The 23,797-nt window shown below is 40.1% G+C and overlaps 1 protein-coding gene across 2 annotated transcripts; it reads right to left on the minus strand.

Annotated features, from left to right (window-relative positions):
- Positions 1–1,965: 1,965 nt before the first annotated feature.
- Positions 1,966–23,595, minus strand: LOC143284758 (uncharacterized). Of its 2 annotated transcripts, none has more exons than XM_076591727.1 (11): positions 23,508–23,595; positions 23,271–23,336; positions 21,616–21,720; positions 20,395–21,198; positions 19,679–19,761; positions 18,442–18,797; positions 18,046–18,238; positions 17,228–17,349; positions 15,345–16,470; positions 14,550–14,619; positions 1,966–12,395 (listed from the first exon to the last, which is right to left on the minus strand). In XM_076591727.1, exons 1-11 carry the CDS (start codon positions 23,593–23,595, stop codon positions 11,953–11,955), a joined length of 3,456 nt encoding a protein of 1,151 aa, XP_076447842.1. In that variant the 3' UTR covers positions 1,966–11,952. The 2 variants fall into 2 exon arrangements, with proteins under 2 accessions (XP_076447842.1, XP_076447841.1); XM_076591726.1 differs by having other exon boundaries at positions 15,339–16,470.
- Between the last annotated feature and the right edge of the window lie 202 nt (positions 23,596–23,797).

Raw genomic sequence — 23,797 nt, forward strand, 5'->3', positions numbered from 1 at the left:
GGTAGTTAATCAGATTGCAGTGCTGAAGAGAAAATACATCTTCTGTCAATTATTGTACACAATTTTGTGATTTGCATTCCTCCACATTTTCGACTATGGTTCTAGTCAGCTATGTTCCTCCACATTTTTCTGCTTTGGTTCTAGTCAGTGAAGTATGTTCCTCCACATTTTTCTGCTTTGGTTCTAGTTGGCGAAGTATGTTCCTCCACATTTTCCTGCTTTGGTTCTAGTTGGCGAAGTATATTTCTCCACATTTTTCTGCTTTGGTTCTAGTCGGCAAATTATGTTCCTCCACATTTTTCTGCTTTGGTTCTAGTCGGCTAAGTATGTTCCTCTAAATTTTTTACTTTGGTTCTAGTCAGCTATGTAACTCCACATTTTTGACTTTGGTTTTACTTCTTGTTAGCCAAGTGTAATGGGGTCACCCTGAACTAGAATTTATACAGTTAGCTGGTCTGGGAAGTGAGAAAAAGAAACAAGCTGTTTGTTAATATGTTAAGGCTCCACATTTACTGTGTAATATGCAACGTGTGATCACAAATCAAACTTAAGTACTTCGCACTGCAGAAGAGAAAATTTAATGCTTTAACAGATATTTTTCTTCTTTCTTTGCTAAATACCATAAGTACAGGTACACTGCTAAAGTGAGCTTAAGCCCAGGTTTAATGAATAATGACAAGTTATCACTGTTCAGGAAATGAAAAAAGAAAAAAAGCTGTTTGTTTCAATGTAACATACCATGAGCTTAGATATGTTCATCACAGCACTCAGAGCTCTAACTTCCAGTATATTGTCCAGATAGAGTACAACACAATGTTTATCTTTTAATAAGGAGATTTGATTTTTACATTGATTACATTGATTGTTTTTAATTATATCTTTCTGTTTGTAAGAAATGCTACATGTTGCATACAGTTCAATAAGTGTGATATTGTTTACTTTACAGTGTACTTGTTTCAGATTCAACAAATTTTTACTTTGCTGTACAACTGGTTGGAAGTGTTGTGAATTGCGTTTTGAATGATCAAGTTCTTTATAACAATTCAACAGAGAGAGATCAGAGAAAATGAAGCACAAAATCAGTTTAACAATATAACAAAAATGACAACACTGACCTGTCTTAACAAGAAGACTGTGAAACAGACTGCAAGTGAGGTGCATTAAGAGAGAAAGGAGACATGAAGGAAGACACCTGGGTTACACGTGAGGGACATTGTGAGGGATAGTAGACAGAAGGTGGCGCAGTCAGTGAGATATTGTTTGGTGCTTTACAGAAAAATCCAGATTTTCATCAGTGGAAGTATTCTTCAGATTCGCTGGCCAGACAGAATCACTAATGAAGAACTGTGGGAACAAACAAGACTGCAGCCCCCAGAAGAAGAGATCCCCCAAAGACACTGGACAGGCCAAATGCTCTGCAAGTCTGTATCTAGTGAAACAAGGCAAGCCCTCACCTGGAACCTGCAAGCAAAAAAAAGGAAATGAAGTCATCTAAGATATACATGGAGGCAGATATGAAAAGAACAGGCCATACCTGGGGAAAGCTAGAGTGACTGGCACAGGACTCGGATGGCTAGAGAGCGCTTGCTGGTGGCCAGTGTCCCAGATAGGGGGAGGGGGGGGGGGGGGGGGGCAACAGGTGCAAGTGAGATGAGGCATCACAGACTAGAGGAGAATGGGGGGGAGGGGGTTTGGAGGGGACACCAAGATAGATTACAAATGAGGCACAGAAAGAGAAAAAAAAAAGATTTGAGTTGTACACACACACACACACAAGAGGATATAATAGATGTGAGGTGCATTTTTGTGTTTATGTTCAGTGATGTGCAGACTTCATGGCAAGATCCCATTATCATGAAAGGAGTTTACAACTGAATGACTGTCCAACAGTCCTACCGTGACATACCACAGACAAAAAATCAATTCAAACATTCCAGCACAGATGATTTTAAAATGAATTACTTTGTGTCATGTCTTTTATTACATCAGAGTTTTAAAAAACAAAGCAATGCATTTCATACAAATGTGTACTGATAAAATAAATCAGGTCCTGTCTGCATTGGGGCCATATTAATAACTAGAAAACCACTTGGAAAGATGGGGTGTGGGGAGGGGGCAATGGGAAAACACAGTGCTATTTCCTGTGACACCCTGCACTGTACTCACCTTCACTGTCCATGCATAGGACTTGTGAGCTACGTGCAGCTCCCACACCTCTCACAATGCTAGTTTCTCAAAACACACTCGAGCTAATCACAAACATAACTCAAGTATTTACACAACAGTGTTAGATATCATCACATACCATCATCTGTACCAGAATGAACGAGTGGGTGCCAGTGCTGTGCAGTCAGTGACCCAGAGCTGGATTCTCTTTACCCATCACTGATGCCTGACCCTCAGAGATAGGGAGGGAGGAATGGAGGGAATGAGAGAGAGAGAGAAAGATAAAGAGAGAAAGTCCATTTGAGATTTGTTGGTTTCTTTTTAATCACAGATTCTGTTTGCAAGCCTTACAGCCACCAGATCAACTTTTCAAAAACATACATATATATATATATATATAACATTAATTCATAATCTCATTCAAAACAGGTTTAAAGAAATGGTGAAATTGCGTAACTTAAATCTGGGGACACTCACTCTCTCTAATCACACATTGATCACTGATATAAACTACATTATCCAGTCTGTGAAAACAAGCTTTTTACAACACACAAACAAACAAACAAATAAATAAATAAATACTGTACAAAATCTGAAATGATTGCAACAGCAAATAGACCCAGTCAAAGCCACATGCGTATTTAGCAGTATATTTACATGTTTAATCATTTTCTTGTTAATATTTCAATTCTCTATCACACATTAACAAAAGTTAACTGTACTTCGATGTGGAGACAATACAAAAAAAAACAACTTTTCCACAGTATGAAATTTTTTCCATCTTTGAAAAGAAAGAAATACACGCCTCTAATAACAGGGACAATGACTCAAATATTCTCAGAAACTGTAGCAAACTTTCACATCAATTATTATTATTGGAATAAAAGATATATATATACAAGTAAAAAACAACGAAACATTACAGGAATATTCATACCAGATTGAAAGGATCTGACATCTTTCTGGATCAATACTGCTGTAAGCAGGACTTCGCCTTATTCTGCCCATGGTTTCAACACTTGTGATCTACAGATTATTCGAGTGTCCATAATCTCTTGTGATTACTGATTTGCCTGGATGCACTGAAAACAAAGATATCTCAGGTCATTTATGCCTCAATGATGGAGTATGGTTGCCTAAATGTTGGGCAAAACCAGATCCACAGCTCCCTTACAGAAGAAACAAGTACACCAAGTGAGTTGCAGCCCAGGAAAATGGAGGGTCCTCAAAAGGTCTCTTGACAGTTTCAAAACTAATTTCAATCACTTGTACAAATTAAAATTCTTCAGGCGCACAATTTGGGAAAACAAAATTATGCAAACTAGTTTTGCACAAGAGCTATTCTGTAAAGCAACAACAAAAACTTATTCAAAGAGCTCTCACTTCTCACTATGAAAAAGTAAAGGTACATGGCTGCACTGCATATCCTGTCCCTGAACAGGAGACAGTATTAAGCTCCCTGTCTTTGCCTTGCTCCGTCTGTCTGTTCCTTCACTCTTACATCCATTGAAAAAGAAAAAAATCACCCACTGGGTTGTCAGCACTTCTCATTAAGCCAGATAAAGCTGCATGTAGGTGCTCCACTGGTTCTCTACTCTCTTCTCGCCCCCACCCTTCCTAACACCATCCCATATCCCCACCACCCCACCCAGAATCACATCCCCAACCTTGCCACCCCCATCCCAAACCTCTATCTGTTGCGACAACATATGTATCATCAATATTATCAGAAATTCGAATATCAACTATCAAGTTCTAAGCATCATTTGCAATAATCCTGCACAGAGCATAAACTGTACTTGCCACTTCAGTAATCCGTAAGTTGTTGACACTGATGGCAGATACAGCAAATGTGGAAGAAATAAGGACCTTTCACTTCATAATTAGACATCTCAGAAAAAATTATGAAAGCAACAAAAAGAATCAGAGCAACTTCAGTGAACCTTGTATGCCCCTGACATGACAGGGATGCTTCTTTGATCAGTTACTCAAAAGGAAAATGACATGAGTGTTTCACGCCAGGTGAAAAACTGTTCAGATAGCTTTGTGTCTGTGATGTGAATGCACCTACAAGGATCGCTTCAACTTTACATCCTGTAATTTCCCATCTATAAGGTGCTCCTGTATATGGGGTGCATCCCTTAAATTTTAGAACATTTCATGAAAAATCCTCTAAGATGATGCATCCATGTATTGAGTGCCATCTAACTTTGAAAACATAGCAAAATCTTAAACTCAATGGTGACTAAAAACAAAAGTTATCCCCAAAGAAAGCTGTCTCCCAATAAAACTAATGTGTGTTGAAAGCCATCACCAAACATACAGAAACACTGAGATGGCAGAATCTGTAGCAGATTCCACCCAATTCTTCAACCTACCTAATAAAAACAACAAATACAAAACAAAACAACCCCCCCACCACCACCACCCCCAAAAAACAACAAAAAAACACACACACAAAGAAACCAAGGCTGACTGAGTAATCTAACTTTTGAGATCATTAATAAATCAAAAGCCAGTTCATTTCAACTGACAGTGGTTACCTAATATTCACCTGTCCTGACCTTATGCCTTTCCCTTGCTTGGTAAGAGTACCTCGGAAGAAAGTGATCTGGAGATAACTCTTCCAACATGTCAATTTTAAGTTACTGTCCCCTTAAATACACCTTTTTCATGGGCAGCAATGACAAATCTGTCTTGAAAACTTTCTTGGTAGGGATGTGCTTCAGTAGTTGGCACACAATCTCAGAGCTCAAAAGAACTTGGTCGCCATGTCATGATGGTTAACTGTAATGCCACGGGCCCCCGATACTGTGAGAATCAAACAAATGGCTTATCTCACAGAGAAATGAAGACAAAGAAAACAGGCATGCATTGCTGATTTTGGCGATTCTGGTTCATGGAAACTGAACCAGTTTTGTAACTGCATGTTCAAAAACACGCTGTGCTGCTACCATGTTCCTGTCCGTTGCATGAACTTTGTACAGCCGTCTGTCCGAAAAAACAACACAACAATCATTCTTGGGTTTGAAAATAGCCCACATCAGAAACTATTACTATGCTGATACATACAATGATGCACTGTTAGTTTGACCTCAAAGAATAATTCAAGAGAGCAAGCTATATCTGACAACACTTTGGGCAACATTTATTTTTTCTACTTCTTTATTTATGATTAGTTTTTGTTGTTTTTGTTTTTTAGGAGGTGGGGGCAAACCTAATATGAAAAAACAATACTAATATTGAAAAGCAAACTCTGCCAATAGGGAAACATGCCACTGATATCCAGTTACAGTGGTTTTGATCTTAATTTCTATTTCTTTTAAGAATATGGCACCAATGTTTCAAAGAGAAATCACCTATCTGTAAACATTATTTCATGCAGACAAAAAAGTATTAATACCACAAATGTCATCTTTATTACTAAACACTACCTGCTTAGAAAATAAGATCGTCTCTGTGTGTGCACCAAATCTGTCATTTCTTCAACACTATCTTAATTGCAGCTACACAAAATATATGATTACTGAATACCACATGGAGTCCTAAAAATAACTAAACACAAAGTCACTTCATGTTTAATGAGAGATCTATGTTTCTGCAATGTTGTTCTTTAAGTGATGAAACATGCATGCTTTAAAACTGCTAAAAACCTCTTCTAAAATGTATCAAACGTAATAAGCCTTAAGTCCTTTCAAAACCAAGAAACTATTCAGACCTAATCCTTTCCTGGTAATCATCTATTATCAATGACGACACTGACAACAGCAATTAATTAAAAAGCTCACCAGACCAAGTTGTGTTGGACAAATCAACATCAACACAACTATGAAAACATATTAGAAAACAGTAGAATAAAAGTTCAAAAAGATAGCCAAGTTTTAATAATCAACCAATCGGGATGATTACAGCCCAACTGACCAAAGAAGGCCATCTCAAGCCTATCAAAACCATAGGCCCCAACAGCCGAGTTGTTAAAGTGTTGGGTCCTGGGTTCAAAACAAGGTCACAGCGTCTGGTGGTTTAAGGGTGGTGATTTTCGCAATCTCAGAGATCCACAGGTGTGCAGACCTGCTTGTGCCTGAACCCCCTTCTTGTGTATATGCACGCAGAAAATCAAATACCCACATTAAAGACTGCATGTTCCTTGTCAGCGTTTGGTGGATTATGGAAACAAGAACATACCAGCATGCAAACCCCTGCAAACAGAGAAAAGCTGTCTGTATGCTGGGATTCAACTGGTAACTGTAAAACCCCACTCAACTGAACAAGGCACTTGCAGTCCATGAAAGCAGTAGAAGAAAATGCCAATCAAAGATGAATACAAATAGCAGTACTCAAGTTTGTTTGATTTCCAGACAAATTCAACAGCAGTGTTACTTGACCATTTCTGACAAGTCGTTCAGTGCCTGTCAAATACCACATACTGAAGGTCATCTTTCATGTTTCATCTGACGTTCAAAACATTCACAATGTCCAACAACGTTTGTTACTAATGCGGTCGTCTGAAATGAATCATGCATTCATGTCCCTGATGAAGAATCACAAACTCTGCCTTCACTTTCAATCCAAACCAGTCTGACACAGACTTTACTTTTACACTTTCCAGACACAACCTGAGGGGTGCAACTGCCCAGTGATTAAAGCACTGGACTTTCAATCAAAGAGTCTTGGATTCGAATCCTGATCATTGCGCCTGGTAAATTAAGGGTGGAGACTTTTCTGATCTCCCAAGTCACCAGAACAGATGTGCAGACCTGCCTGAACCCTCTCTATGTGTAAATATACATACAAATACATAAGATCAAATATGCACATTAAAGATCCTGTAATCCAAGTCAGTGTTCTGTGGATTATGGAAACAAGGACATACCCAGCATGTACAGCCTGAAAACAAATTATGGTTGCCAATGTTGTAGGGTAAAAACAGTCATGCACAAAAAAAGCTTACTTGTACTGCATTGTAAATGAGTAAACATGGGAGTGGAGGTGTAGCCCATGAATGCAGAAGAGGACAGACACAATTACATTTAAGTATCATTCAAAGTAGATCAGATGCTGGGTGGAAATTACTAAAGGAAACTGCTGAAAGACAACATACACAATACATGCACACTCATATGCATCAGGTGAACTTTTCACAAAAGTGTTTTTTTTCCATAAAAATCTCAAAGTGTCCAGGAAATTTGGTACATACTTTTTTGGCCAGTTGGCATGGAAAAATTGAAGCTGTAGACAGTCAGAATTTGTCTTTTGTTCTAAATCAGATCTTATCACAATTTCAAGCACATATATGGGAATTTGGGATCTGTACTGTACAAAACTGAGAAAGGTAATTCACCAAAAAGAAACCAATCTTATAATTCTTTCATATGATCCCCTTTTTTGCCTTTCCACAATATCAATATCATAAAAATGTTTCAAAGTATAATTCTGATTCACTACAATGATCAAAATAAACAGCAGTGATCAGTGGAATGCGAAAGTAACAGAGCAATCATGCAAACTGTAATTAATATTATTTCATAATATGGCAAAACTGTTGCCAAAAAAAAAAGAAAAAAAAAAAAAAGAAAAAAAAAAAAGAAGCAACAATCATTCCCCCTGGAATATTAAAAATTATTCTCTGATGACAAAGCATAAAGCTGATAAAACCCAGTATTGCTATTTTCAGTATTGCCCAAAGAAACTATTATGGGAGGAAGTCAATTAACATGCATCTCAAAATATATAGATGACTGTCTTTTTAATATTAACTGTATCATTTTATTTCATCTTACTCCCTTGTAGAAAGGTGAAGAGAACTGAATCTGGTAATTTTAAAATAACCAACAACAATAAACAAAAATAACCCCAATTTAATCATGATTAAATCAATAAAATTCTGATTAGACATAAGTGATATATAGTTACCTATTTATATGCCCCTTGCGCCCACATACAATGCGTCACTGCACAAATTCATGCATTACTGAGTCTGACACACTTTACAAACAATCTGGTCACATTGAAAGTAAATTATGGCAAACAATAAATTCTACAGAGTTGCACTATAAGCAGTAATGCACTCAACATTCAAGGTGCATGTGTTTCTGTAAACATTATTCATGAATAACCTAGCATTATTATTCATGCTCTTTTTAAGGATTTAGTGAAATGATGGAAGACCATCTTATATTACAAAAAAAAAGTCCAAGATCTCTCACTGTTCCTTTTACACTAAGAGCTAAAATATTGACAAAGCACAGATCTGTGAACAAAATAAATCACTACACCTCTTACACTTCAAATTTTCTTCAATGAAGTACAAAATTCAGTTTATATGCATAATATGAATACAACAAGGTACACTAATTTGAATTATCTCCTCCTTCAATATCTGCAGTAAGTCACATCTAATTTAGTTTTATTTTTACAATACACTCAACTTTTCTGCTTTAAAAATTATTTTTGATGTCATTATCTATCCAGAAGCAGAGATACATAACAAATGCACGAGTTCACTGTGAACAATGAATGGACAAAACCATATTTAAGACTTTTAGATTTTAGCATGCCACACAAGCTTGTAAATAAATATGAACAGAAAGTGAGAGACTCAATATTATGTCACTGAATAGAAGCCCATGATTTTATTATTATCGAAAGCATGCTATGTTACTGTATAAGTAAAAGTGAGCAGAATGTGTATCTCAGTACTTAATAATGAAACCCATCAGCTTAGAATCAAATACGAAACTTGACACGAACACAGAGCAACACACAGAGTACTTTGCATTTTAAATATCTGACACAGAAATACCCAGTCTGGTTTAATATCAGAATGTACAGCTGTTGATAGTGCATGTGAAGATGAAGTCATCAACCCAGCAATAATTGTGGCCTGTCTTCATAACAACCAGTTGATATGAGACCTGTGAAGGCTGCTATCATACCTTCAATGACACTTTTGCATCATAAGCTTTGTATTTGTATTTCTTTTTATCACAACATATTTCTCTGTGTGAAATTCGGGCTGCACTCCCCATGGAGAGCGCGTCGCTACACTACAGCGCCACCCATTTTTATGTATTTTTTTTTTCTGCGTGCAGTTTTATTTGTTTTTCCTATCAAAGTGGATTTTCTACAGAATTTTGCCAGGAACCTTTTGTTGCCTGGGTTCTTTTATGTGCGCTAAGCTTCAACATAACCAAGATGACCCTCTTTGTATGCTATTCCCTGACTTCTAAATACAGAAATGAGCCACTTTCATTCATGAACACTACGATTTTCCATTTCTTCTTCTCTGATATTCCCAACCATTGCAACGGTATGCACAAACTTGAGGGAATTCCATATTGCAGGTCTCTTCCAGTGCTGAACAGTTTGTCAATTGTTCTTTCAGTATCACATTGTTACTCTTCACCTTACAGGTCTTCTAAAAGGTGAAGAACGCTTTTGAAAATTCCAGGGACCAAACTGGATCACCACACAAACCTTAAAAACTGAAGAAAAATCTGTTCGTTACTTTTTGCGTAATCTTGCTTACAGAAAGAAAGGAAGATATCACAGTCAAAACAACTACCATGGCAAGGGAAACAGTTCTGAATTATTCTCTTTATACATCTCTGACCTTGTTGATACACATGTCTTAGAGCCTCAGAAAGTGTTCAATGGTGACTCGTGCATACACAGTTGATCCCTATCTAACACCAGCATAACCTGGCGTTGTGATAGTTTGATAGGAAAACTTCCTATTTAATACAGTGTACTAATACTGCAAACCTTCAAATGTGATCTGACTGACCCATGGCCTTTGCTTTTTGGCCCCTCACTTTCAGCTGCCTCAAGTCTATGTTACTCCAGGTCTTCCCCCAAACTTCTTCAATAAAAAGACATGGTTGAAAACTGAACGCATAGCCAACAGGACGGTGAATTCTCACATTATCACAATTAATATATTCCTATTATTCTCACTTATCAAGAAGTAGTTTTATTTCCTTCCCATCTCTGATGAAATAAAAGCTATCATCACTGAAGATTTTATGTCATGTATATGCCTCCCATTCTCAGAGCTAACTTACACTGGTCTTCATCAATGCCAACATATGTGTAACTGTCCACATCAACACAAAAAACGTTTAAATCTCAAAGGCTAAAAAAAAAAAAATAAAAAAAAAAAAAAAAAAAAAAAAAAAAAAAAAAATCTCAAAGGCTTTAGGAGATGGGGGTGGAAAACTTCAAGGCTGGGGTCTGCAACAATGAAAAACCTAAAAACACCTTAAACACATGCAAGCAACATGACAAACACACAACACAGCAATGCAACTGACGAAAGCAAGGAGTAGGTATTGTGTAAATGTGTACATGGAGATATGAAACTACACAAACTTGCAGACACACCAGTCAAAAATGCAGAGATCTTTTTGTCCAGCACTGTGCTGTGCTCAATGCTCACCTGCCGGCCATCTTCACACAACATGGAAAACAGGGTTTACTTTCGATGATGGAACACTTAACTTTTTACAGTGAACAAAAGTAACACAAGAGTAAGGGACACGCAGAGGCAGATGAGTATGTTCGATGTACATCTGGTACAGTTTTACGATGCATAAGTATGGCCTGAAATGACACTCATGAACCAGTGTAGTCACAAAAAATGAGTATAAATTATGACAAACAAGTCAGTGTGCATATATCATACGGTCATAAACACACACACACACTGCATGCACACATGTACACAGACTAGTATCACAAGGGACAGGCAGAAACCTGTCATCAACTGATCTTTTTTTTATCACAAAAGAAAGTCAGCAAGTTCACTGCTAACGGAAAAAAACAAACAGAAGGCGCATGGCCTGTCCACACATATCTGAACTCCACCAGTCTCTTTCCGCAGTCACCAAAAGTACTTTTCTTCAGTCTCCTTTTTGCTTCCCATCCTATCTGCTGGCACAGACAGTCTGCTACCCAACTCCCTCCCCCTGAAGCACAGTATCTAAAAGGCAGTGGTTTTCCAACAAACTGGAAAGAAGTGTTTAAATGCTTTACAATCACAAATCCTACTAACTATTCTTGTTGAAATGCTACAATGACTTAACAGTGCTGCCCACATGGGTCCTTCAGTCTCCAACATGGCACTATACACAATGGCTGGATGATGAATGACTAGTCAAAACTCTCCTCACCATCACTGGTCATTTTGCCAGTGTCCTTTCCCTTCACATGTCCATTTTACGCACAACACACGTTCTAACTGCTCAAGAAAATAGCTTCAGCCAGCAGAACCAATCACAGGCACACACCATCTGCACAATCAGTGGCTTTCTCTCCCATAAGTCTGCTTTAGTTGAGAGGAGAAAAAAAAAACAAGAAAGGAATCACAGATGATAACAACACTGGAGAAACGGTGACTTATCCAGCTGCAGAGTATATGCTCAGAAGGACAGCACAAGAAAAGTAGTCCCCAGACAAGGAGAGTGCTTTCTTTGGAAGGGTGAACAAGAGAGGAAGGGAGCACAGACTGCCTAGTCAGCAGTGGCCACAAATTAGCTGCCTAGGAAAAGGATAAATTACACTAGGAACTGAGACATACAATTGGAAATGTTGAAAACTGTCAATCAAAAAGTCTTGCCAGCAACCACGCTGAAATAATGGTCAGAAGAAAAACAAGCACCACCTACTCAGAACTGAAACAAAGCAAGCCATTCCCCTCATCCCTTGATCAGTCGGGAGTCAGCCTCTCTCCACTGTATTGCATGGTAACAGAGCATGTCTCTAGGCCCCCGCCACCACTGCCATGTGCTAGGAAATCACCCCTGAAGATGTGCCCGATATGTGAGGCTGGATCTGGATCTCTGTCTTGCCCAGCCCCGCCACCCCTCCACCCACCCGGCCATCTTCAGCCGACGTGGTGACGAGGAGGGCAGGCTGGGGGTGGGGGTTGGGCTGCTGGGTGGTGGACAGAGAGCCGAGGCCCACAGTGTTGACGACGGGGATGGTGACAGACATGGGCTGCATGGTGATCTTGCCCCCCTTGGTGATGTTGAGGGTGCCGGGCTTGAAGTGTGCGAGCTGGGTGAGGGCGGGGCTGGGGCACAGGGGGGTGCCCTGCGCCTGCAGCAGTCCAGAGGCCTGCAGTGTCTTGGCCGTGGTGACCGACCCTGTCTGGCCCTGCAGGCCGCTGGTCAGGCGGTGCTGCTGCTGGCTGTGGGAACTGCTGCCTGTGCTAACGTGTACCTTGTCCCCTGCACAGCCACCACCACACATTTCTCACTTCAGGAATGCACGATTCCACTACAGTTCTCACCACAGTAATTATTTCACGTACACCACACAAACCTCACCTCAGGAACACACTATTTCACATCTATCTATCAATTCTTCCAGTACATCAGCCAATTGAACCTTCTCCACTGCTGTCTAGGCTATAAGCAGAACCACACACTTAGCTGACTGCGAGATCCCCCTAACAGGCCTGATAGTGCCAGACACTGCACTGATAAGTACCAGCTGCTGTGCCTGCTAACCCGTCACTGACCCTTCTTTGTCTTCTATTAAAGCGTGGCAATTTGCGCGCCTCTTTTGAGCGGGCTGGTGAGCATACTCCTATTTCTGCGGCATTAATGTTTTGCACCATTGGAAAGAGCGGACACTTATCTTTTTGATGGTGGTAGTACTTTCCTTGGCTGGTAAATATTTTTTAAGATAGCAGCATTTACTTGAGAGAACTGTGGTGACAATTGTGACTGGCGGTGGTGTGGTTTTTTTCATAGCAGAAGTACCGTGAGTTTGGTTTTCCTTCACATTCTGTTCTCTCACATTTCTTTCTTCCATTCCTTTCTTTCATTCTGTTTTCTTCCCTGTCTTTCTTTCGTGCTGTTTCTTTCCCTCTCTTTCTCTCCTTCATCCCTTCCTTTCTTTCGTGCTGTTTCCTTCCCTCTCTTTCTCTCCTTCTCCTTCATCCCTACCATTTTAACAGTTCTAGATTTAACACACACACACACACACACAAACCAGCAGAAATTTTTCTTACAAACTGCCAGAACAAACTGCCATCCACACCCCATACACGTGGCTGTGGTTTTCTTCAATGTGCGTGAATGACTGAATCAGTGTGCCTGTGGAGTACTTGTACAAGCTGCAAAACAGTTGTGATCTTTAACACGCCACAGCTTCCTTCAGAATTTCCAGCCATCAACGCAGGTTAGTGAGAGGCATGCTGATGTGTAATGCTGTGCATGGAATGTATTGTCTGTGTTGAGCGAAATATGTGAGATTAGATTCAGTGTGTTAAAAATGTGTCAAAATGCATGTTACCAAACTGGTGGTAAGCATACCTGCTTTTTTCAAACAGTTATCCTGAGAAAAATAATCGGATGTTCACATTTGAGTTTCCTATCGTTTTAAAGCTAAGACTGTGCTCTTTCAAACCATACTATTTATTAAGCGATTGCGTTGACAAGCAGTGTGTTATCAAAAGTTAACGAAGAGGTGTTGTTTTCTCCCTGTGGCCGCTGCCATCGCGTGGAACAGCACACTGGTCTTTCTCCCTCCCAACAGCTGATAACGGCTGGAGGCGCAACGTGAAAGAGAAGTCGTAGCGTTTTGTGCTCTCAGTTCTTCCAAGTTAAAGCTCCAACCCTTCCGGCGGTAGCGTGTTATTTTTAGGCGGCGCTTTTCCCTCCTGAGTTGAATGCAGGGTCAAGTTCGCTCCTCAGATGAACTAAACGTCAAGCGCTGAACACGTGTGTCTCCCCAATAAATACATTAACAGCCTGAAGTTACTCAGTTGTTTTTTTTTTAGAATAATGGCAATTTCTGTTTCTGTCAGAAACATTTCAAAATAACAATGAACAAAGTACTGACAATTTAAAAAAAATTTTTTTTTTTTAACAACATGCCTATATTCTAGAACTGACATTTTTGGTAAATGTTATCAGTATCACACCGACTTCTGAAGAAAACCCTGCATTCCCTGATCACAGAGGTCATGTAGAATACCAGGGACTAAAAAATTGTACAAACCTTCTGGTAGGATATTCAACTTCTGGTACACACACAAATCAAAACAGGCACGCAATTATTCAACCAGTAAACAGTCAATGAGATAACAAGTATCACCATAGCTGGAGACTGGATTCAACAGAGAATTACTTAAGATGTGAATCCCAATACAAATGTGAGCACAGACATTGCACATACACACTCTCTGAAAGAGTATACATGTACATAACAACATATGCTCACAAGCAGGCAGCAAAAGCCATACACCCACTTTTACTATAACTTATGATAATTCAAAAAGCATTGAAAATTACAATGTTGAATTTATTTGTCATGAAAATCAATCTGATACCAAAAAGTTCAAGTGGAGCATATCTATGGATATATATATATACCTGCAGATGGAATGATGCCGTTTGTGAAGGATGCTGAGGTCAGTGTCACTTGCTGGGGAGTTCCAGACTCCTGTAACAAGTCACAAGCTCAGTCAGTTCACATACATGGCCACAACAATTGAATTGCTCTACATACAGGGAACAGTCTCAGAGAAAAAGAAGCTGGAGTTAAAAAAGCTGATCAAGTTACTGTTGACACATAATTTTGTCTCTTCACATTTTCTAATTACTCTATTCCATGATCTGAATGGAGACTGATGTGAAAGTGATTTCTAATGCTGAGTCAAACTGGCACTGGCTGCCCACACTAAGACCCAAGCCCTGAAAAACTTAACCTTAACTCTATCGGCCCACACTGATGTTGGTGGATTTCAATGGGATGTAATGCATATGTGTCCGATTTCATGTGGGTCTGTGTAGTTCTCTGTGTGTGTGTGTGTGTGTGTGTGTGTGTGTGTACATTTGCGAGTGTGTATGTGCGTATAAATGTGCATGTGTTTGTATGTGTGTAATATTGCATGTGTGTGGTGTGTGTGCGTGTGTGTGTGCACGTGCGCGCACGCATGCGTTGTATGCATGTGCATATGCGATTCTGTGTGTGTGTGTGTGAATGTGTGTGCACGTTTAAGTATGTGCATGTAAATGTGTGTGTGCATGTGAATGTGTTTGTGTGCATGCGTGTGTGTGCATGTGAATGTGTTTGTGTGCGTCCGTGTGTGTGCATGCATGTGTATGAGTGTAAGCTGTGTGTGTGTATCACTAACAGACAAGCATGTGAGTGTCACTAACACTGACAGTGCGCAGGATGGTGTTGGGGGTGACGGTGATGGAGGAGCATGACTGGCTGGTGGTGGCCGTGCTGCTGGTCAACGTCACCAGCGTGGAGTTCCCTCCCCCATTGCCCCCAGCCCCCAATGAGGACACCGGTGCCAGCACAGCTCCTTGCAACGTCCCATCCACCAGGACAGCATTGGGGGGCACCGCCGTCAGCACACTGCTGCCCTGCAAGGCACGCAACGTCTCCAGGGTGCCAGAAATCTTCTGTGTTGTGTGCTTGTTGGTGGTGAGGCGACTCCTCTTAATGTTCTTGTCTTCTGCTGTGGCGTTCACAGCCTGCACCGCTGCCAGCTCCGCTAGCTGTGTGCCTGTGATGTTCAGATACTGTCCATTGACCAGAGATGGGTCGATACCAGTTAGCACCAAACTGAAGTCTTTGATAACACTGGCCTTCTGCCCAGGACCCTGTTTGCTGGTGGGCAGTGCAGCGCTCAGACCCAGGGTGGCTGCGTTGGCCAGGTTGATGCTGGGGATGGTGATCGCTGTCAGTGGCGTGGTGGCCGAGTGACTGTTCACGCTGGATGCTGGTGTCAACACCGCCGACTGCTGCTGAGACACACGCCCACCATCAATCCCGGCTAGGTTGACCCCTGCCCCTGTGGCCACGGCCAGACCCACCCCTGTACCCTGAAGCTGTATGGTGCCAGAGGCAGGCGTGCCAGTGATCTGACTGCTGCTACGTTTGCGTTTCATGGACTGGTTGGTCAGAGGCTGAGTCAGCGACACCGTTCCCCTGGGTAACCCTGTGATGTTAGTCCCTGCTGACGTCTCTGGCCCTTTGGTGGGCTTGAGCAAAGCAGCTGCCAGAGTGGGTATTGCTATAGTTGTGGGGGTGGCCGATACCCCCGAGGATACTGCCAGACCCGTGACACTGAGGGAGTGGGAGGACAAGGACTTGGCCTTGTGTTTGAGGAGAGGCTTGCCCAACAGACCACTGTTAGCGTTCACCGGGCCGCTGATGGTGAAGCTGACCGTGGGACGCTGGTGGGCCAAGCCTGAGTCCACCATGCTGAACTCGTAGGGATCTTTGGAGTTGATGGACATCTGGGGCTCCTTTGGCAGTTTGGATTCCACACACAGTTTTCTGCACAAGTGAAGTAACCATCAAACATAATGCCTAACTCATTATTTCATCAAATGGCATCATGTAATTTTCAAAAACAAAAATAGCGCAAGTAAAATCATCGATATTACTATAATCTTGTAAGCTGATTGTCTAAATAGAAAATATAAAACCTTCCCCATTTTATATTTTCTCAAAGTGATTTTATTCTTTTATATGTGCACTCAATACAAGTGAGCAAGTGTGTTCTATCACAACTAAATATATTCTCTATCCCTACCAATCTCAATTCCATCCAAACATCTATGTGACACAACACTACTTGAATTTTATATGTGCACATTTCTATGGGACCTGTGTTATATGCATGTGTGAATGAATGTTTGGATATGTGGATGGAAAACAATCACCGAGTGTTAATCAGAGTTTATGTTTCAAAAGCAGACAACCATGATATGACAATTTATTATCCTCCCAAAAAAGGAGCTCAACTGCTTGTCTAGACACATTCTCCAACCACTTATCAGGAACAAAAACACAAGAAAGTTGGAAGAAGAAAAAAAAACATAGGCAACTTGTGGATTGTGTAAGAACTGATTTAAACACATTGTGCCTATATTTCACCTATCATACATTGATGGAGTATCAACTATTATGGAAACAGAACAAACACCACAAAGACCATCAAATTTGAAATTACAAAGATAAATCACAAGTTGGTCTACTCTTCAAAAAAAAGAAACCCAAAGCAATGACATCAATGTTCTGTTGTACATACTTATGAGGCGGTGGGTTCAGCTGTCTTTCCAAGGCACTAAGAAAAGCTGCACGGACAAGATCGGTCCTTCGAGAGAAAAGAGTACCTCCACCCTTAGCAACTCGTGCACCAAACACGCATTTCTGAAACACATACAATATAATAAATAATAATAGTGGTGAGGAGAATGATGATTTAGGCCATTCCTTTGATTACATAGTAACAAGAATGATGTCAGTCCTTTCCCAACCAACAATGGAACAACACACTGATGCCACTACACATTATTTGCACAGACCACTTGCACAACAGAAACTTTAAAACTTGAGAAAAAAAATTATAGTGCCCCAAAATTTGTAACATATTGTTTCCTACATTTCAATGATGATGAATGATATTAGGGGTGATGAAGATACTGCTATGAGGCTGCTTAACAAGGCTGCATTCACAATGTATACTGGCATCAACCAGCTGAGAGATACAAATACCTGCAGTGTGTCAGGAAATTTGAGCAATACTCCCAAAGATGCATCTGCGATATGGACAACACTTAACTGTGTGGTCCAAGTCTACCCATCTGAGCCCATAACACACATAACACTGGATAGGGGCTGGTCACGGGCTGAAAAAAAATCACCTCTAATGGGGATCAAACCCCACATCCTTCCAATCATCAGTCCATAACCACTTCGCCACTGCAAGTACTCATCAGTAACATTTTTACAGCATGATCCAGTCCACAACAGACAGCCAAATAAACAGGCAGACAAGTGACAGAGAGACAACAGCAAGAAACAGGAGGCACACAAATTCAAAGAAAGATAACAAGAGAGAATTACGGCAGCAGGTTGAGGGTGGTGGTTGATGAAGGCGACATCCTGCTTCTCGTCTTTACTCTCCCCATCTTTCTCACTACAATGTGGCAGGCGACTCTCACTGGACTGCTGTGACAGCCGACTGCTCAGTTCACTGACTGGTGAGGCTTCTTCTTTGACAGTCACACTGGAAGGTAATGTGCCACCAGGAGCAAGTCTGAAACACACAGGAAACATTCATTGACATATTTGCTCGCATGCTTACGTGCGTGTATGTGTGTGCATATGTGAGTGCGCATATGCATGCATGTTTGTGTCTGTGTAATAACGTGATTATATACCGTGTAATCACATATCAGGAGGCAGTATACAGATTCTTATTTACTCTGACTTTCAATCTAGCAAGCTCTGTGAACTCACCTTTGGAATACAGCACTGTAAGCGCCTCGCTGTGGTTTGACAGCGCGAGATAAGGCAGACTGGGATAACAGTGCAGTGGCAGCAGATTTGATGTCTCGATGGCCGGACACTTCAGAAGGACCCAGCTTGAAAGCCGACATTGCTGCCAGGGCTGAAGGAGAAGACACTGCCGTAACCAATGTTGGAGCACCTGTCACTGCAGCGTTTGTTGATGCAGCCACCCCACCAGTAGCAGCAGCTTGTTCTTCAGCTTTGGCTTTCAGCAAAGCCTCCTTTGCTGCCTTGTGGTCTTTCAGCAAGTCATCAAAAGACTTCTTGCGTCCTGGAACTGCTCGCCTTAGTCCCAAAGCATGAGTCTGCGCACACACAATCAGTGTTAGCATCTATAACACACATTTTTTAGGTACTGTTTTCAGTTGTAGAACACTGCCTGCTCATATACATTCAACTATTTTTGTGGTTTAAATCAGTCTCATTTACTGACAGGCGCAATAGCTGAGTGGTTAAAACGTCAGACTTTCAATATGAGGGTCCCGGGTTTGAATCTCGTTAACGGCGCCTGGTGGGTAAAGGGTGGAGATTTTTCCGATTTCCCAGGTCAACATATGTGCAGACCTGCTTGTGGCTGAACCCCCTTCACGTGTGTACGCAAGCAGAAGATCAAATATGCACGTTAAAGATCCTGTTATCCATGTCAGCGTTTGGTGGGTTATGGAAACAAGAACATACCCGGCATGCACAACCCCTGAAAACAGAGTATGGCTGCCTACATGTCGGATTGAAAACAGGCATACATGTAAAAGCTGCTTATGTACATAAGAGCGAATGTGGGAGTTGCAGCCCATGAACGAAGAAGCAGTAGTCTCATTTACTGAAAGAAAAAATGATGGTAAGAACTTCTAGCTTGTCTATGAAAACAAAAAAAAAATCCCAAAAAACCCAATAAATCTGTCGTAGGATAAAATTCAAACAATTCTGCTCTCTACTCACTCAATGTCTCCTGAATTAAGACCCATAATGGACCTAAATCCTGCAGAATACAAACATGAATTATGAAATAATTTAAATTTTAAAATTCAAAACATTCTATATCATCACAAAGCTTATCTTAAAAGTTATCTCAAACGGTAAGAAGCAGACTATTGGTAAATTTCCACTTCTTTTTCTTGTTTAATAGCTTTCCAGATAAATCCTGGGGATAAAAAAAACACACACACCCAAAAACATATAGCATTACCTTGCATGTCAATGATCTTGTACAAGGCTTAGATGCGTCATCAGTTACAACTCCACAATGCTTGTTGGGGTCAAACTCCCGATCTGAAACAATAACATGCAAAACTATGTGTATTCAAACCCTGGATTGTTTAACACATATCACCAGTCACTTCTCCTTTACAATATACCCTTATCATGGGGCTCATGCAGTGGGCAGTCAAATCAGTTATGAAAATCTTTTCAGGGTTTAGTTTCATATTAAACAGAACTCAAACTGAAACAAATGCCCTTCAATATAAAACTACTGTTGTAACATCACAAGAAATGCAGTCAAAAAGTATTTGAGATCAATTCACTTAGCCATGCAATTCACTTAATGTTCATGAAATTAATAAGAACAAGATGTGTAACCAGTTGAAAAAAAAAAACAGCTTTGATTTCATCAGAACCTCATGTCCATGTCTTCTGTTTCTGAAGTTACACTTTGTTACATGACATATGCTTTCTACCGTGACAAAAAATAAAAGAATGCAATAAGGGTTCCAACAATAATACTACAGTAAAACACTGTTTTGGGGTACTCTGTTATTTTTCTGATTTGATCACCAGCTGTACTGGAAAAAAAGATGAAAAGATAAATGCAACAAAATAGTTTTTATCTTGACTAAAACCCCATCATCAACAGGTATTGTTTTAACTATCAGTGGCTGAGTATCACTTCTGCTGACACTGTACCTTTGCAAGGCAAGAACTTTCTCTCTTTTGGTGACTTCTTGCTTTTGCTGCTGGTCACTGAGGTATGGGGGTTGCTTTTCAGTGGGGTGGTTGTAGCGGTCAGCGTCGCCGCCAAGGCACTACTCAGTGCTGCTGCAGGCACAGGCTTGCCACTCTTGCTGAGCACAGTCAAGCTAGTGGTGGTGGTTGGAACGGTGGCAGTGGCGGGCCGAGTGTAGGTGATACTGGTGGTGGTTGTGGTCAATGTCAGTGGCTGTGTGGCCAAAGTGGTGACGGCTGTTGTGGAGAAAGTGGTGACAGACGATAAGCTAGTTCTCAGAGCTTGCTTCAGCATGGCTCCGTTGGTCACACTTTTGTCACTGTCTGCAGAACTGAAACCATTGGCACTGAGCCCTGGTGTGGCAGATGCCAGGATTGAGGAAGTGGAAGTCACATCCATTGAAGGAGAATTACTTGCTGCAATTATGGTTGTTGTCACCTTCTTCAAAGCTGCAACATCCTTTGAAATGCGCTCCATTTTAACAACTGGATTTGTGTTACCTTTACGGAACATCCGCGACGATGAGTTAACTCGACAGTTTGCATTTTCACCACTCGCAGAGCTTGCAGAATTACCAAGCATACGTATAGAACTTGGCACTTGTTTCAAACTGGCCTTCGTTGGTGGCTTGTTCGTTGTGGATGTTTTACCAAAGCTAGTGACTGGTAATGACAATGTTTTTGCAAGTTCTGAATTCAGTGCCTTGGAGGTGATCAACTGTTCTGATGATGATGTCACTGCTGCAAGTGTACCATGGCGGCTCTCTGGAAATATAGACAAGTATACCATCAGTGTAATTGTCCATCAACGATGCTTCTCAATTATATTGGTTTAAAAAAAACTTGTTCAATGAAATAGAAAGTGTCAAGTGAAAGATAAACATAGGTAAACCCCGCACCAGCCAAATCCCTTTTCAATCAAGACAAGAACAACATTTTGAAGTGTAAATCAGGCAAAGGATTTTTTTTCAACATGAGACAGATCAGTTTAAGGGAATATGGCACCTTGCAAAAAGAATATAAAGTCTATAATCCCTTTACAGGAAAACAATATAATATATGACATTATATTAATATTAAAAAGTATATATATATAAATGTATCTCATGCATTTAATGTCAGTCTAATTTGCTAGTAATTTCTCAAGTCGAAATTAAAAACTAAAATTTAATTCATTCTTACCAATATGCCGCTTCAGAGCCTGTGGTTTAAGTAGCATATTGCAGGCTTCACACTGTACTAGCATGAACTCATCTGTTGAAGGACAATAGCCAAACAGGTCCATATCTGAATAAAACAAAAACACATCATCATCATCTTCATCATCATTGCCATACAGTCATAGCAAAAATTATCAGATTTTTCATATCACAAACAAGAAACATTTTTTTCTTTGGTTTCAATTATTCAAAGTCTAAAATATTTCAGCTTTATACAATACCCACCCAAACTAAATCAATTACTTCAGTTAAACCGTCAGCTATCAGTTCACAAACTCTGATGCAGATCTCAAAGTGTAAAATAACATTAATGTTCACTTCAACTAATTATTCTGTTTGGCTGTGAACATGCGCAGTGTGCATAAGCAATAAATGCAAATCAAATAATAATATGTAATATTGTGTGCAAGTGTGTACATACATTGGTGATCAAAATGAGTGAAGATCAGGTGGGGAAAGTATGAACATAGTGTCAAGAATGCCAAGTCAATGCCAAACAAAAGACAGAACATGTGATAACTCTTATGACCATGTACTTTTTGGCCCTTAAATGATACATGAAGCAAACACATAAGGTACACATCTAATATCACTCAAAGTAAAAAGACATTAAATAAAGAAAAGGGACATAACCCTCACACTGCCACAGCTCTGAATATTATATCTGCTGTTACTAGGAAACATGGGGACTTTTTGATGACTCAACAGTATCAAGAACACTTGGCTCTTTCCGCCTCTCAACATATTACACAATACAACAAATTTCTTCTCCATTTTGAAAGTGCAAAACAAACACATTTTAAATCATTTCATATGACAGAAGTTGGCATGAACATGAACACTGAAATTAAAAAAATATAATAAACTAAAGTGAAATATAATACAACTGCTCTTGAATATTCAAATTCTTAAAAAAATCATTTATTTCTAATCTGATGTATGCTTAAGATCATCCAAAAATTCACCAAGTGTCATTTGGGCAAGTGAATTTTGTTTTGACTTCAATAACCACAAAGTATACCTAATATGGCCAGTGAATTCAAAAGTTGCTGTCTGTCCCAATACATGTCAGTTTTATAGCAGTCTGCTGCTGTCCCAGTGTTTGTCTGCTTTAAAGCGATCTGTCAGAACATGTGTATGCATATGTCTATTGAAGTATTTTCTGCAATATTGTATACTATAGCATTTTTCCAAACTGCTACAGAAGCAAGAACTACTTTGATTTATGATGGAGCATTTTGTAAAACAATAAATTCAAATCAATTTTTATCACCAAACAGAACACAGTTAATGAGACAGTCTTCTACTGATTCTGTTGTTTTATTATCCAGTTGTTTACAACTTAAGGTACACATTTTCCATATATATTTTCACCATAACACCTTTAAATGTAAACAAACAGAAAATGAACAGAAAAAAAATCATGTGGTGCATAGCACAACATAAATCAAAAGTAGCGTTTACTCTGAAGTGAAACCTTTCATTTTTCAAAATCCATGCACTGACTTGTACCATTTCTCCTCATCCTGCTACTGGTGCCACTGGAAGCTGGCCTAATTTGTTCCGGGTATGCACATCACTCAAACAATCCAAACACTTCACTGAAAAGGCACATACCCTTTTTGTTGAGCTTCATGCAGTCACCGTCGTCTTTTGCATCTGATTTTTCCTTGTCCTCGTCATCTGGAAGATGATAACAAGTCAAGGTAAGTTAAAATCTGCCTGTGCTGATGTTCATCAATCAACCCCAGCAATACAATTTGCATGCAAAAACAAAATAAATAATAATGCCATTAGCTCAAACTATACTTACAACAACGGCATATGATTTTCTTCGTAAGACGCTAAATTTACCTTTTCCGTCAGAGATGGACATTTTATCTGCCCAGCTTGCCCAAGACTGTCCAAGAAACAGCGATGGGCTTCTGTCCTGAGTCGCCATTTTAGTTGTCTTGTTGCTTTCTGCCAAATCGAGAGTAGCCGAGTGTGACGTCAAATTCGGATGCTTCCGCGAGAATCCAAACAAATTAAACTTTTGAAGTGCTTGTTGATCTCTGACCTTTTATTGGTATAGTATTAATTCATCTGCATTCTCACATTTATTTGCCATCGTTTGAATTGTTATACAGCGTATAGAAATGAAT

This window comes from Babylonia areolata, chromosome 8, assembly GCF_041734735.1.
Source record: "Babylonia areolata isolate BAREFJ2019XMU chromosome 8, ASM4173473v1, whole genome shotgun sequence".
NCBI classification, from domain to species: Eukaryota; Metazoa; Mollusca; class Gastropoda; order Neogastropoda; family Buccinidae; genus Babylonia; species Babylonia areolata.